The 16,012-nt window shown below is 39.2% G+C and overlaps 1 protein-coding gene across 5 annotated transcripts in view; it reads left to right on the plus strand.

Moving 5' to 3' along the window:
• NCKAP5 (NCK associated protein 5) overlaps positions 1–16,012 on the plus strand; it is a 1,086,741-nt gene that overhangs the window by 858,981 nt on the left and 211,748 nt on the right. For all 5 annotated transcript variants that reach the window (XM_047772074.1, XM_047772077.1, XM_047772075.1 and 2 more), the window contains 2 exons: positions 2,622–2,690; positions 12,848–12,886. In XM_047772074.1, the coding sequence (XP_047628030.1) occupies positions 2,622–2,690; positions 12,848–12,886 (108 nt within the window). The remainder of the gene's footprint in view (positions 1–2,621; positions 2,691–12,847; positions 12,887–16,012) is intronic.

Below are 16,012 nucleotides of genomic sequence, written 5' to 3' on the forward strand. Positions count from 1 at the left end.
AAATAGTACATGAAATAGAAGGGTGCCACTAGGGAATTTGTTGGAAAAAGGAATGGGGACAATTGATTGTTGCCTAGTTACTGGGAGGGGGGTAAGGTGCAGGATTGTAACTAGATGGGCACAACAAAGGGCATAAGGAAGACTGTGAGAAGACCTGCTGAAGGTGGGTGGGGTAGCCTCGATGGTGTAGGAGAGGAAGTGACACCTCACTCCTTTTAATATAGTTTTGACTTTTGGAGTTGTGTGAATGTTTTCCATATTCAAAAAGGAATCAGTAGCACAATGGGATCAGCAGCATCTCTGGAGCACTGGGACATGGATTCAGTTGTGGGTTTGATGCACAGCGGGTTAGGGATCCAGTGGCAACTGTGGTTCCCTGGTCCAGGAACTCCATGTGCTGCTGGATGGCCAAAAAAGAAAAAATTTAAAAAAAAAAGGAAAAATGAAACCAATGAAAAGAGGAGAAATTAAATTTGAATCCTATCAGAAACAAATGAACTGAATTTCAAAAACAAATACATAACATAACCATGCTAAAGTGTGAGGGGTTGGGAAGAGCCAGTCTAGTATCTTTTGAACATAGTATTTTTACAGTATACCTGCATTCTAAATGAAAAACAATGTGTGAATTCTTCTTAGTGCTGTTTTTTGTCATGTGGCAACATTGTGTGCACAGTAGGATTGAAGAAATGAGTAAATATGATGCCAGAAATCCATACTCTCCTTATAGGAAAAGGAAGATACTAATATGAAAAGATGACAGCAGTGAGCAAATTGTGTGTGTGTGTCTGTGTGTGTGTGTGTGTCTGTGTGTGTGAATGAGAACTTCTTCCTACCACTGAAAGGGACTAGAAGCATTGATTTCTCAGTAGTAATTGGCACATGTTAATACCCAGATCTTAGTTTCCAAATATCCTCCCCAGCTAAAATGAAGGAGGATTCCATGCAAGAGATGACTGATTTCAGGATTGAGGCAACAAACAAGCATAATGGACATGGAACGTTTTCTGTCCCAAAAAAGAAAGAGCATTTTTTTAAATTTATTTTTTATTGTTATTTCCCCCAACGCACTTCTTTTTTTCCACTGTACAGCATGGGAACCCAGTTACACATGCATGTATACATAATATTTTCCTCCGTTGTGCTGCGTTGTATCTAGACACAGTTCTCAATGCTACACAGCAGAATTGCACTGTAAATCCATTCCATGAGCAATAGTTGCATCTGTTGACCCCAAGCTCCCAACCCCTCCCTCTCCCTCCCTCTCACCCCGGGCAACCACAAGTCTATTCTCCAAGTCCATGGTTTTCTTTTCTGTGGAAAGGTTCATTTGTGCTGTATATTAGATACCAGATATGAGTGATATCATATGGTATTTGTCTTTGAAAGAGCATGTTTTTAAATGAAGAAAATATGTCAAAGGTCACACTTTAAGGGATTGCACCTTCCCCAAGGGGAGAAAATATGAGCATCAAAATAAATATTGGCAGCAATGACTGATCACCCAATGAATAATAAAAGAATCCATGTATCTATACTGATAAATAAGTGGGAAATATACTTCCTTATTGATATCATGCAGACTTGTAAATGTAGGTAGAAAAATGGTAGAAATCACCATTTTCAACCAAAGTAATTATTGATTCAGGCAAGGCTCTTGATAATCACTAAAATAAGTTGATGTCAAGTTCAATGAGGCACAGGAGGTTTTCTTTACAGTGGAGGGATTTGCAAAGCCCACCTTAACTGAGTGATCAAAGTTAACATGTCCAGTATGGGACACATGGACATCATACCATTGTCATGTGATGCACAGAGAAGGACCCAACATCATTTCTGTGCTGTTACTGCCAAGTGTGCAGGATGAAACTTGAAAGAAACCCAAATTAAAGGATATTTCACAGGACTCTGAAGAGCAGGAAAGCAGTACTTTTTTAAATCAAGGGGGGAGTTCCCTTATGGCTCACTGGGTTAAGGATCTGGCATTATCACTGCCACAGCTTGAGTTGCTGCTGTGGCACAGGTTCAATTCCAGGGCCAGGAACTTCCATATGTCTTGGCGGGTGTGGCCAAAAGAAGAAAAAGTGGGGGAGGGTAGAGGGACTCTTAAGTATAGTTCACTTTGTAACTTTCTCATTATAGTCTCATATTTAAAAGTAATTGATGAACCAGGAAAACAATATGTTTAGTTTGCATTGGGGATTATGTGTTTTTGAATTTACCTGAGATTCTCTTCCCTAACCAAAAACAATTCCGGGTTATAAATCTGTGACAGGTCTGAATGAAGTGGATTAAGGCATTACATTTTCATAGAATGAACTAAACATTGTAATCTTTTTACCGAACACTTTCACATCAGGCCATGATTTGATTTTCTACCTGTTCAGAATATCAAATTTTTGCATTTCTTTAAATGATAATGTCTTTTGGTGAACAGGTTGATAAGACAGAAGTCATCCCTGAGAGATTTATAATAGTCCTCAGAGCAAATTCATCAAAGATTCTTCTACAAGATGGTTTTGGATCCTAAGGAGATCTATTTAGTAACTGTATTGGAGAAGTTGTCATATAACACAACATTTCATTGATTTATGTGTGTTATTTTTGTATCTTTACTGCAGGCAGAGAATTCAGCGTTGGCTTTGGAAAATGAAAATCAAAGGGAACAGTATGAGAGGTGTCTTGATGAGGTAAGGGGAGTGGAGAGGTTCTGCCTTAGACGCTGGACTCTTTAGGAGTACCTTAGTCATGTCTGTTACCAGTTCCAGAGAACACTAGCATTTTCTCCTCCAAAGGAAGGTTGTAAACAGGGGATACTGAGGAGAAAGATCAGTCACTCTCCTCCTCCTCCCTCTTTACATTCTTAGACAGCATCTGCAAATTCCTTTGCTTATTGTTTAATATTCATGGGGCACAGATTGGGCCATGCTTCGCTGTATGATAAATTCCTTCTGTCCAGCCAGTGTGATCTCAGCCTGGGAGTGAGAAAAGCTGCCCCGGGGCATGCTGCATCTCCCATTGGATACCATTTCTGAAAAAGCAAATCCTTGAAAGAGTGGGCGGGAACGAAGTTCACAGTTGGCAGACAGAGGGGTAAAAAAAATCAGTAGATTTCAAAGCCAAGAAGAGAGAGGGAGGTGAGGAAGAAAATGTGAGCAGGATGGAAGGAAACAGGGCCATGCGCTTGAGTCAACTGGAGAAGTATTATTTGATAAGAATGAAGAGATGAAGGCAGAGATGGTGGGTATCTGAGAGGCAAGGGGAAAATTGAAGTGTGTGCAGTACCTTCCCACACTGTCAGGGGGACCATCCATCCTTTACTGTATCATCCAGCCAGGACTGGCCATTAGCCTCCCCAACCCTCATCTGGGACTTGATTGGTGGTTAAAGTTATTCATTTAATGGGATGACTTTTTTTTTTTTTTTTTGCTTTTTAGGGCCACAGCTGCAGCATATGGAAGTTCCCAGGCTAGGGGTCAAATTGGAGCTGCAACTGCCAGCCTACACCACAGCCATAACAACACGGGATCCAAGCCTTGACTGCAACCTACACCACAGCTCACGGCAACACTGGATTCTTAACCCACTTAGTGAGGCTAGGGATCAAATCTGAGTTCTCATGGATACTAGTTGGGTTCTTACCCTAAGCCACAATGGGAACTCCTAATGGGATGACTTTTCTAATCATTTGTCCAATATCCTAAAGCTTACATATATTCTTGTAGGAGATTCAGTTTGAGAGTGGTTCTAATACAGTCAACAAAGATTTTAAGAAACTAAGCAAAACGACATTTCATAGAATTTCACTACCTTTTCAGTAGAAAGTAGCAATATTTCTTCAGTCTTTTCCTCCTGGATAACAGCTGCAGAAACCTTTTCCAGTAAGTGCCCTTACCCCTTCCCTCCCCCTTATAACCCCCCTGCCAGACTGTCCTAGAAGGCGACGGGTTAAAGGACACAGGCTCAGATCTGAGTTATGGCATCATCACCTCCAGTGTATATACTTCTCTCCTCCTTTGTAACTAGAAATGGTGACTCTCCTCAGATTTCCACATGGGCTTGATTTTCCTACACCTGCGCTTCTGGAAATGTGCTCCCCAGACTAGCAGTATCCGCCTCATCTGGGAACTTGTTAGAAATGCACATTCTTAGGCCCCGCCCCCAGCCATAGAGAACCGGACACTCTGCAGGTGGAAGTGGGCCTGGCTATCTGTATGTCAGCAAGCTCTCTGGGTGATGCTGTTGAACCCTACAGTGTGAGAGCTTTATCCTCATAACACGGACCACTTTGCATCACAGGTATTTGTTGAAGAGCCCTCAAAAAGTCCCCAGAAAATCATTAAGCTATTTGATATTTTAATTGTTTATTATTTCCAGCCATGTCGATTAGTCACTTGAGCAAAAGGGTGTTTGCAGTCCTCAGCCTATCAGGACTTAAAGGGACTCAGAATAATTTTTATAATGTCAAAAGTTAAAAGAATCGCAAAAGTAAGTTGTCATAAAAGGGTGAGTGATGACTCAGGGTCTAGTGGAGCCAGTTCAGCTCCTCTCACCCCTGTTCCCCAGGCTCTTGGTCCGATCAAAGTTTAGGGCAGGAAAGACCAAATAGATCCAAGGATATTTAAAGCAACAAATACTGCCCTCAGTTCATGTGTATTGACCAGCAAAGTTTCACTTTAACCTCCTGCACAGAGATTTTCAGTGAGACTTCTTTCATAGTCAGAAGTCAAAATATGAGAATCACATCACAGAATTTTCTTATTTGTCACAATTTCCCCACAAGTCACCCCTCCCCATTAGTCAAAAATCCCTAGGGTTTCTATGGAAACTCACAGTTTGTTTTCCGTATGTCCCTTAGGCCCGCATCCTGAAGATTTCGTCAGAATGTGCCCGTCAAAACCTAAGTTTTCACCTACAAAATCATTTAGTGTAAAGTTTCCACTGAAGACAGAATTTTCAGAGGGAGAATCCCTCTGTTCTTAATTGCAAAAATTAACTGTTGCCAAGGAAGTGATTTGCAACAAAGAACCATCTCTGAGCAGTACAAATGTTTTGTATTCATGAATCCTGGCCCCTGATTACACATGCCAGTTGTTGTGTAACTAATTGCATGAGGGTAGACAATCCATTTCCATGCCTTGTAAGAGAACACTCTCAAAGGGGTAGTTGAATGTAGTAATAATGCCAAATGGAAATTCTTTTCAAAGCTTTTTATACTAATTAGACAAACTAACAAGGTAAGGCCTCATGTAAGTTATTTCCTTGCTAGTGGGTTTTATAAAATATGCACAGGTAGATAAAATGTAAATTTAAAGTGTTCTTCAACTCCTTTTGCACTGATTATTTTTTGCTTGGAAATGGAGACTATATGGAGGATTTGGGGAAACACTTCGGAGTTAGAGATTCAAGTTTCTGTGTGTGTTTGTTTAGAAGAAACAGATGCACATCCCTAGACACACAAATGCAGGCACACACTTTGCCATTTCACCACCACCTCTACTGCTAACCAACTCCTCCTCTCCTCTCCTTGCAATGCAAAAGCAAAGCCAAGGACCAATCTTGATTTTGTTTGGGGGATTGAAAGTTTTCATGTTTGAATCTAACTCTTTGTCCAGCTGTTTGAGAGTTTGCTTGCAAGCAGTGTAGTGCTATTTAATTCTCAGCATCTCCATGGCCAGTTCCTTTAAGACAACTTATTCCCGTGTGAGAAGCATAATGACACATTAAAATCAGTAAAATAGGAGTTCCTATTTTGGCTCAGTGGGTTAAGAACCCAACATAGTGTCTGTGAGGATGCAGGTTCGATCCCCAGCCTTGCTCAGTGGGTTAAGGATGTGTTGCCACAAGCCGTGGAGTAGGTCTCATATGCAGCTCAGATCCAGTGTTGCCATGGCTTTGGTGGAGGCTGGCAGCTGCAGCTCCAATTCGACCTCTGGCCTGGTAACTTCCATATGCTGCAAGTGGGGCCATGGAAATAAAATTAAATTAAAATAAAATAAAATCGTGAAAATAACATCTCCTCAAGCCACTGCCTTGCTTTTAGATGGATTTAGTGTGTCCTCCAAACCTTTATTTTGTGTCAACCTCACCCAGACCCTAGGATCTTAGGGTGTCCCCAGCCTAGCAGCAGAAGTGAGGGTGAGGTTAATCTCAGAGGAAGGAGATCAGGGAAACTCAGAGGAAAGAGGTTACCCTGGGGATTTGGAGAACATATACTAGAGTCACCAAAGGGCTGGAAGAGTGGTGGGTAGGTGGTAAAGAGGCAGAACTGAAAGGGCATTGTTAGCAGATGGAGCTGGAGCAGGTGAAGTCTGAGAGCTAGAGTGGTAAGTGGTTCTCATACTTACCAGCACATTGGACTTAGCCAGGGAGCTTTGAACAGACCACTGGCTGGCACCCCTACCTCCATAGATTCTGCCCTAAAATGGAGCCTGAGTGTTAGGATTTTTTAAAGCACTCCAGGGGGTTAGGATATTCAGCCAAGATTAAGAACCACTACCCTTACATCTCTGAATGCTATTCTTTAGAGACCATTTTAGGAAGAATCCATAAGAGGATGAAAGCTCCACCAAACTGGTTGTGATAAAAAAGCCATATGGACCCATGTGGAAATGTAGGGTTATTTCCTGTTCTTAACCAGCGTCTGAGCAAAAAACAAACTTTATCCCAGTGTATTTTCTAGTTCTCTTCTGCATCAGAAAGATGTATCATGATTGCAAAAAATGAAGTTTTCAGACCTCACTCAGCCCCATTTTTAAATTGAAGAATAGTTAATTTACAATAATATGTTAATTTCAGGTGAACAGCAAAGTGTATATATGTGTGTATATACATACATACTATATATATAATTTTTCAGAATTTTTCTATTGTAAGTTATTACAAGATATTGAAGTATAATTCCCTGTGCTATACAACAGGTCCTTGTTGGTTATCTATTTGATATATAGTAGTGTGTATATGTTAATCCCAACCTCCTAATTTATCTCCCCCTCCTCCCCACTATCCCCCCTGGGAACCACAAGTTGTTTTTTTTTTTTTTTTCCTATGTCTCACTCAGCCCTTCTTAACAAGAATGAGGGGTGAGGAAGTTGGCAATTTGAACAACTTCCCAGGCAAAGCTTTTGCACACAGAAGTTGGATAACCTGCCTCCTTGTCCACCCATTGGGTTGGACCAGTGTTTATAGTCAACCAGGGTGCCATAGTCCTGTTCTTACTTACCCATGCTCTGCGCTTCAGAGCACAAGGGTCAGGAAGAGCAGACCTCTGGTGGAGTTCAGAAAATAAAAAAAAAAAAAAAATTAGAATTTCTTTTAAACCAAGGCTAACTAAAGGCAAAGGCAGGTTAAGAACATTCTTACTTTTCTTTCTGATTCCCATGCTATATGCCAAGACTGGATTGTGGAGTCATTGTCAGATATCATTATCACATATTCCACATCTGGGACCTAAGTCATCTTCAAAGTCAATGTCTTGCTTGAATCCAAAAAGATACATGCACCCCAGTCTTCACAGCAGCAATATTTATAGTAACTAAGATATGGAAGCAACCTAAGTGTCCATCAACAGGTGAATGAATTAAGATGTGGTACATATATACAATGGAGTACTACTCAGTCATAAAAAAGAACAAAATAATGCCATTTGCAGCAAAATGGATGCAACTAGAGATTATCATACCAGGTGAAGTAAGTCAGACAGAGAAAGATAAATATATGATATAACTTATATGTGGAATCTTAAAAAGTGATATAAATGAACTTATTTACAAAAGAGAAATATACTTACAAGACATAGAAAACAAACTTATGGTTACCAAAGGGGAAAAAGGGGAGGTAGATAAATTAGGAGTTTGGGATTAACATATATACATTGCTATATATAAAATACATAAACAACAAGGACCTACTGTATAGTACAGGGAACTGTATTCAGTATTTTGCAATAACCTATAAGGGGAAAGAATGTGAAAAAGAATGTGTGTGGGTGTGTGTGGGTGTGGGGGGTGTGTGTGTGTGTGTGTGTAACTGAATCACTTTGCTATACACCTGAAACCAACACAAGATTATAAATTAATTATACTTAAATTTTTAAAAAGGTTACAAAATAAAAAATCAAATCAGTGTTTTGAGAGATGGAAGATGCTCCTGCTCCTGGCTGTCACATGCTTCAAATGCCTGTTTCATGAATGGATCATGAAATCAACAGATGGTCCACTTCTTGTGCATGCTCTAGCCTCTAGCCACCAACATCAGCACCTGTGTTCCAGTTATCATTTCTCCAAGATCCAGCACAGTTTTTGTCCCAGACTAGGGCTCTTAATGCATATTTGTGAATAACTAAATGAATGAATGGAGATGATCAGCAGCAAATTAATTTCCAAATTAGTTTTCACTGGAACCCCACATACATATTTTGATGGATTTCCCCTACTCCCAGTATTCTATAGGATATTTTGACAGGGTAATTGAATAATATAGGTACTCAGTAGTTTTTATTTGTACATGCATTTTACACACACACACACACACACACACATTCATTCATTTACAAATAAAAGCCCTTATTCTCAAACCACCCTTCCTTAACTTCTTATATGAAAATGTGTTTTATTTTATGAAGTTTGAGTGACCAGATTCAGATTTAACATTTATGAAGTGATCACTTTTTATCAGGTATTATCCAAAGTGGTTTCTCTAATTATGCCTAACATCTCATTCATTTTTCACAGTATTAGAGGTTGCCAGTTCTCCTTTACAGATGAGAAAAGTCAGGGTGCTCCCCCACCCCCATGCATGTCAGTAAATGATCAACACAGGCAGCATTTGAACCCGGGTCTTTCCTGCGATTCTGCCCCAGTGCTCCTCCCATTTGCCTCCAGCTGCCTTCCTGCAATAAACCCAGCTCAGAAGCACAGAAAACTCCAAAGCACATTTCCTGAAACTTGTGCTTTTGCAACCAGGTTTTTATTATTATTATTGTCCTTTTTGGCCACACTTGAAGCATGCAGAAGTTCCTAAGCCAGGAATCAAATCCACACCACAGCAGTGACCTGAGCCACAGCAGTGACAATGTCAGATCCTTAACCCTCTGAGCCGCCAGGAAACTCCCATGTGACAAGGTTTTTAAATTACCTTGCTGACATGACAGTGGTTTTGCATGATAAAAGAGGACATACCAGGATGAAAGCAGGACCACTGGGCAGGAGGACAGGACGTTAAGAATGGTAGCTACTGAGTTCCTCAGTCCCCACCCTCATCCCCAGCCCTGACCATCTTCCAAATGAGGTAAGGATCCACTCCTTCTGAAATAAACTCCAAGGAGCAGCCTCAGGGACTGTTTTGTAGTAAAATAACAGACAGCTCTTCAGCCCTGACTTCTCCCTCTGCCCGCCTCCTCCCAGGGGAGCACAGAGGAATTGAGCTCCCTCTATACCTGACAGGGAAGAAGAGCAAAGATGTGTGAGTTGCAGATGAGTCAGGTGTCAGAGAAGCCGGCTTGGCTGAGAATTCTTACTTAAAGGAGAGGAAAGATGTACCTGGGCCCTCTCCTTGGCATACGGGCCCCTCTCCCCATCTATGTTCATCCCCTTAGATACAAAGAGGGGAGGTTTCCACAGAAGGCCTCAAAGAGGTTAGTCAAATGAGGCAGGGCCTTAAGGACTGTCAACTTTGCTCACTGTGTCTGAGATCCCCCTACCAAGCCCAGCTACTCTTTTTTTCTTTCTTTGGAGAGGAAAGTCGTCAGCTGGTACTAGATAGTATTTGTTCTCATTAGCTGGAACTGCCTGTTTGTGATTATCTGCTACCTAATTGCTAAGGGCATGAGTCTGTGATGAGGGCAGGGGCGCCTTCCAGGGATCTTCTTGTGAACCTATTAGAGGTTGCAAGCACAAGCTCCAAACCCCCGTTCTGTTGATGCATCAAGGAAGCTTAGCCATTACAAAGTAGTAACAAAACCCAAAAAACTATAGGCACTACCGAGGAAAACATATCTATCACCTGCCTGCTCTTCTGCAAAGAACCTGTGAGCCCTTCTGGGTAATATAACCCCATGTCAGTAGGTAAAGAAATAATGCATCCGTGGATCTTTGTTCAATTTTCAGGTAGAGCAAGCAATCGTCCAAAGTACATGCCAAAAGGAACAGTATCAGAGATAGAGTCTGTAAGCCTATAGGGCAAACATACTTGGATTGCAAAGATATAACGTATTTATTCCTGCAGGCTCTTACAGATAAGATATTTGTTTATGACTCCTGTTAAATCATGTAGAAAGCTATTTTATGTGACCAGTGTTCCACAGACTGGTTTAAGTGAGGGACCGGTTTGGAGGAAGAAAAGAAAACATTGATATTAGGCAGTTTTATGAGAAGGTAAATCAAATCCAAAGTTTGCGATCCAAAAGAATTAAATTATTTATCGTATAAATTAACTTTGGTACATTGTTCCTGATTCCAGCAGCATGAATAGTTCAATTCGTCTGTTTTTTTTTTTTTTCAATTTGCAAGAATAAAATAGATGATGTATACTTTGATTTAAGTTCTCAGTTATGAATTGGAATGAACATTTAAAAATTTAAAGATTTTTGAGATTATGCCATTGGCCAATTTGTATGGGCTGAGTAACATTTGTCAACATTGTGGTCATGTATAAATAAAGTGATAAAGGTAAAAGAACAGGCAACAGTTATGGAAAGTGTGGTTTATTTTGATCTATGATAGTTCTTAAATAAGCTTCTTTAACTTGAGCTAGACTAAAACAATACCTAAGAATACGTTTTCTTCAAAACTATAGTTTCTTTCAGTGAAAGGCCTTTCTGTTTTATTTAATGTCAACAAAGTAAATTTGAAAAGGATTCTCATAGGAAAAAAAGAATTCTCTCGTGTGTACAGTTCAACTAATCAATTATAGGTAATCTGATTCTAGTCATTTACTGCTTGTTGTGTGAAGGTCTGCAAACCACAAGTTGATGACAGCCTGTATTTTAATTTTCAAGGAGGCTTATTGGTAGCCAACTGTCATTAAGGAGGTGCTATTTTGTCAATATTTAGTCAAGAAACAATTAAGCTCCATGAAAACATTCTTACCACAATCTGTTCCACTATAGTAGACAGAGAAATGAGCCCCTATAGTTTAGCATCACCAGAAATAAGTTTGTTAACAAGAGAAAAAGAAGATAAAAGTGTGATCTTCAGCCTTTGATTGAATGTGAACATTACCAAAATGATTACATGCTTATCACACTTATAATTGTTCTTTCCAGCCTCCTACCGTTTATATTCTCTTTGAAACTAAGGAACACATCACAATCACAGATATTCTGCAAATATGTATTGAATAAATGAAGGAAGCAATGAAGGAACAAAAATACCTAATATTTAGGATTTTTAAATATCCTTACTTGGTCTTTAATTCAGCTTCAGCTATCACACTAAGTATTTAGAGTTTACATATGAATTGACTAAAAATATCACCTAATTCACCCATTTACTATAATTATATCAGTGGTAGCCCTATGGGTACAGAGCTTCAAGGTTGTGGTGAAGTTTAGTAAGTGACTTTTTGTGAAGTGTTTTTGAAATCTGGAGATGAAAAAGAAATCTTAGTACAAATACATGTAGATATGATAAATGGTTATCTGGAGAAAATGCAAGATCCTTGAAATATCAGGGACGTGTTGTTGGTTTTTCACATGGCTCTTAACTGGAATTATGTCAAATGCCCACTCCTAAGTCCATCACTGACAGGAAATAGAATAACCAACATTAGCTAGTACTAATCAAGTTCACCACCCTGGGCTGATAGGGCCCAGCTTTTCCAACTCTCCCAAACTATCTGATAACTGAAGAGAACTGTGGTTCTATTACTACATCAGTGACAGTTGTATTTGATTGTGTATTGGAAAAAACTCAGCATAACGGTAGCTATTTTATTCCTCTCTCATATGGACATTCAGAGATAGTACAGCTCCATGCATCATCAGGCTCATCCTATTTTTCTGCCCCAAAATACTTACTGCAACTTTCATTGTCAAGGTGGCTGCTGAAGCTCCCGCCATCACTTTCATATCCCAGATAAGGAAAGAAAGAAGAGGGATGAACCCCCTTCTTATAAGAGACTTTCTTTAAGTCCAAGAAAGTAGACTGCTTATAACTTATTGGCCAGAAGTTTGTCACACAGTGACAAGGGAGGCTAGGAAATGAAGTTGGGTGTGTCTGGCCAAAAAAATTAGGGTTTGTGACTTAGGAAGGGGGAAATGGAAGATGGAGTGAACTACTACCAGACTCTGTTATAGATAGCAATGGCAAGAGGATGGCTTAAACAAAGATGTGGAGTAGGAAAGTAGAGCATATAGGAAAGAATGAGTTGTCTCTATTCTCCACCATTCAGTTTATCTCTGTTGCTAGTAATTTTAAACAGTAAAATAGTCATATAGCAAAAGAAGAGGAAGGAGAGGCAAAGGACATTGTAAATCAGCAAAACATAGAAACCAAAGTGTACAGATAATTAGGATCATGTTTTGCACTGTCATTTTTTTAGCCTTCTTAAAGTACTTTACATATGAAAGGATGTTGTTTTTCCAAATATGGAAATGTGAGAGTCAAGGTATGAATGATCTTTCCAGCCTAACCATCTTAATTAGCCACAAGGTCACCCTCAGAAAAAGCAAAATATTACCTAGAAGGATAAGCTTATTATGGAAAGAATCAGGTCTTCTGCAAATAGAAGAAAGAGGCAAATGAGCTAATTAGCTATGGCTGTGGGGAACTTATTGGTAAATTAGAGTCCACACATATAAAGTCTCGTTATTATAAACAGCAACTCTTTTCTTTATTTTTTTTTTAAGGTAGCCAACCAAGTTGTGCAAGCTCTGCTCACTCAAAAGGTAGGTCACTTTCTGGCTTTATTATTTTCAAAGTACTTAGGTGAATAGATTGCAACTCACGTTGTCAAATGAAAGGAAACCATGATTGATAGCTGCAATACTTTTCTATTTATTCACTTACGTAAAAATTCTGTGTGTGTTTAAACGGCATATGAAGTAACATCAATGACCAATGGAATCATAAAATTTAAACTCTTGGGAAAGTAATAGAAAGGCTTTTGAAGATGAAAGATTTCCATGAGCCCACCCAGATGAGTAGCAAACCTGTCATTTTTATTTAGTAAATGCAAACACTAAATAAGTTAATGGATTCCTCTGCCTTCTATAAAATGAATAGCCTCTGATGGACAGCATTAACAGAAGCCTAAAATTCAGCAAAGAAATTGTTTGAGGTTAGGAACATTATTTAAGTTCTCTGAGCCTTAATTCCTTTTCTGTAAAATAGGGATAACAGATGCCACCTCCTAGAATTGCTGTGGTCATTCCTGGGAAAGGAAGCATGTAAGGTAGTTCCCATAGGAACAGGTTTGCAGTTAATGTAAAACAAATGGTGATATTGTATACTTGAAAGTTGCTAAGAGTAGATCTTACAAGAACAACAACGAAGTTAACAGTATGAGGTGATGGACATGCTAATTATTTTGATCTTGGTAACCATTCTACTAGGTAATGTATATCAAATTATCACATTTTACATATGTACAGTTATATTTGTAAATTACTTCTCAATAAAGTTAGGGGGAAAAAAACAAATGAGAATTTCTGAGCATGAATTTTCTTTACCTTTTCCTTTGTTATCTTATTCTACCTTCAGATCATGTTATTGAGGCAGAGTGTGTAAATGCAGGTCATTGCCCAAATTTGGCTGGTATGGCGAATTTTATTGAACTTTTCACATCTCTTTCCATGATGTGTGGGAGGCTAAATTATAGTTCCTTTTTTTTATTTTAATGATTTTTATTTTTTTTACATTATAGCTAGTTTATAGTGTTCCGTCAATTTTCTGCTGTACAGCAAGGTGACCCAGTCACACATACATATATACATTCTTTTTTCTCATGTTATCATGCTCTATCATAAGTGACTCGATATAGTTCCCAGTGCTATACAGCAGGATCCCATTGCATATATATTCCAAAGGCAATAGTTTGCATCTATTAACCCCAAGTTCCCAATCCACAGGCACCCACAGGTCTGTTCTCCAAGTCCATTATTTTCTTTTCTGGGGAAAAGTTCATTTGTGCCATATATTATATTCCAGATATAAGTTATATCATATGGTATTTGTCTCTCTCTTTCTGACTTATTTCACTTAGTATGAGAGTCTCTAGTTCCATCCATGTTGTTGCAAATGACATTATTTTGTTCTTTTTATGGCTGAGTAGTATTCCATTATGTATATATACCGCATCTAGTTCCTTTAGATTTTGCTTATTCTAAGTTACATCTTCATGAGATAGAGGAGTTCCCATCATGGCACAGTGCTTAACAAATTCGACTAAGAACCATGAGGTCGGGTTAGATCCCTGGCCTTGTTCAGTGGGTTAACGATCCGGCGTGGCCGTGAGCTTTGGTATAGGTTGCAGACACGGCTTGGATCCCACGTTGCTGTGGCTCTGGCGTAGGCCGGTGGCTATAGCTCCGATTTGACCCCTAGCCTGGGAACCTCCATATGCCACGGGAGCAGCCCAAGAAATGGCAAAAAGACAAAAAAAAGAAAGAAAGGAAAACTTAGATCGTGTGGCATGTTTGGGAGAGTGTGGCCAATGAAAGCAAAATCATTCATGGTATTTTGATTTTTTGCATTGCAAAACCACTTTATTAGGGGCTGAGTGCTTCTCATAAAGATACTTAAATATTATTTTAAATTTATATTCTAGAGACATTATGATAATATTTTTGCTAGACTTTCTCCCCCAAGTGCTTCTGTCAAAATATGCTTCCTGCTGCAAATGATTTTAACTGGTTCAGATAGAGAGTTTTGGTAACACTTATTAGGTTAGAGTCCGGTCCCATTGTGAATAACAGAGAACCAAAATAGTGATGGCTTAAATCAGCTAAAATGTAATTTATTTCTCAGATCTAAATCATCTATAGGTAAGAAGTACAGGGCTGATTTGATGACTTTGCTTCAAAAGGTTCATAGGTCCCCTGGCATCCTGGCTTCTTAGTATTCTGTGGCATGTGGTCTCCATTTCTAAGGTTACCTCATAGTCCAAAATAGCTGCTGTAGCTCCAATCATCACATCTGCATTTCAACCATCAGAAGAAATGAAAGCCAAAGGAAATGAAAAGGGTAAAAGATAACAGCTATCTTTTGAGAGAAATGTCCAAAAGCTTTCACACTTCCCTACTTATAGCTCCCTGAACAGACCTTAATCACACAGCCACACCCAAGGAGGCTGACACTAGAGTCTTTATTTTGGGTATGTCCTCAGCTGAAAAATTGATTGTCACCTTATTGTAGAAGAAGAGAAACAGATGTTCAAAGGCAACTCAAGATTTCTGCCACAACGTATCCAAGTGCCTTTTCTTTTTTAAAAGCTTTAACTTCTCAATCACTCTCTTCCTGTTGGAAACCCAACACTCATTTAATTCCAAACCTAAGGAATGAAGAGAGTACTGTTACATCTCCATGTGTAACTGTTGAGAGACTTCTCATGCCTGTCTTTTTTAATGGTGCCTCAGGAAAGAGACAAGAAAGCTTTCCAGTACAATAGAAAGGAAAATGGAAACTTTCAGGTCAGCCACAAAAAATAGCTACACAAATTCAAGTAATAACTAGTAAACAGATAAATCTACCTTGGTGCAGTTAAGCAGTAAGACACAGAAAGATGTGCTACTGTGAGATAGCATACCTTGGGGACACTGTGGGGCCAGAAAAGATGCCAGGGCTTTCTGAGATTCCTAAACAATCATGTTCTGCAGAAGTGTGTGCCTCCCAGTTTTTATAAGGACTGTAAAATGGCTACAAAAAGACTAAAATTACTTTCTAATTAAGAGCACAATAGAGAAAAATACAGTGTACTCCAAATGCAGATGAGACAATAATTCTAAAGAGGGATGTAGCTGGAAAGGAGTACAATAAATTTTGAGTGATTTATCCTAGCCACACACACAAAATCC

This window comes from Phacochoerus africanus, chromosome 3 (assembly GCF_016906955.1).
Source record: "Phacochoerus africanus isolate WHEZ1 chromosome 3, ROS_Pafr_v1, whole genome shotgun sequence".
Lineage (NCBI taxonomy): Eukaryota > Metazoa > Chordata > Mammalia > Artiodactyla > Suidae > Phacochoerus > Phacochoerus africanus.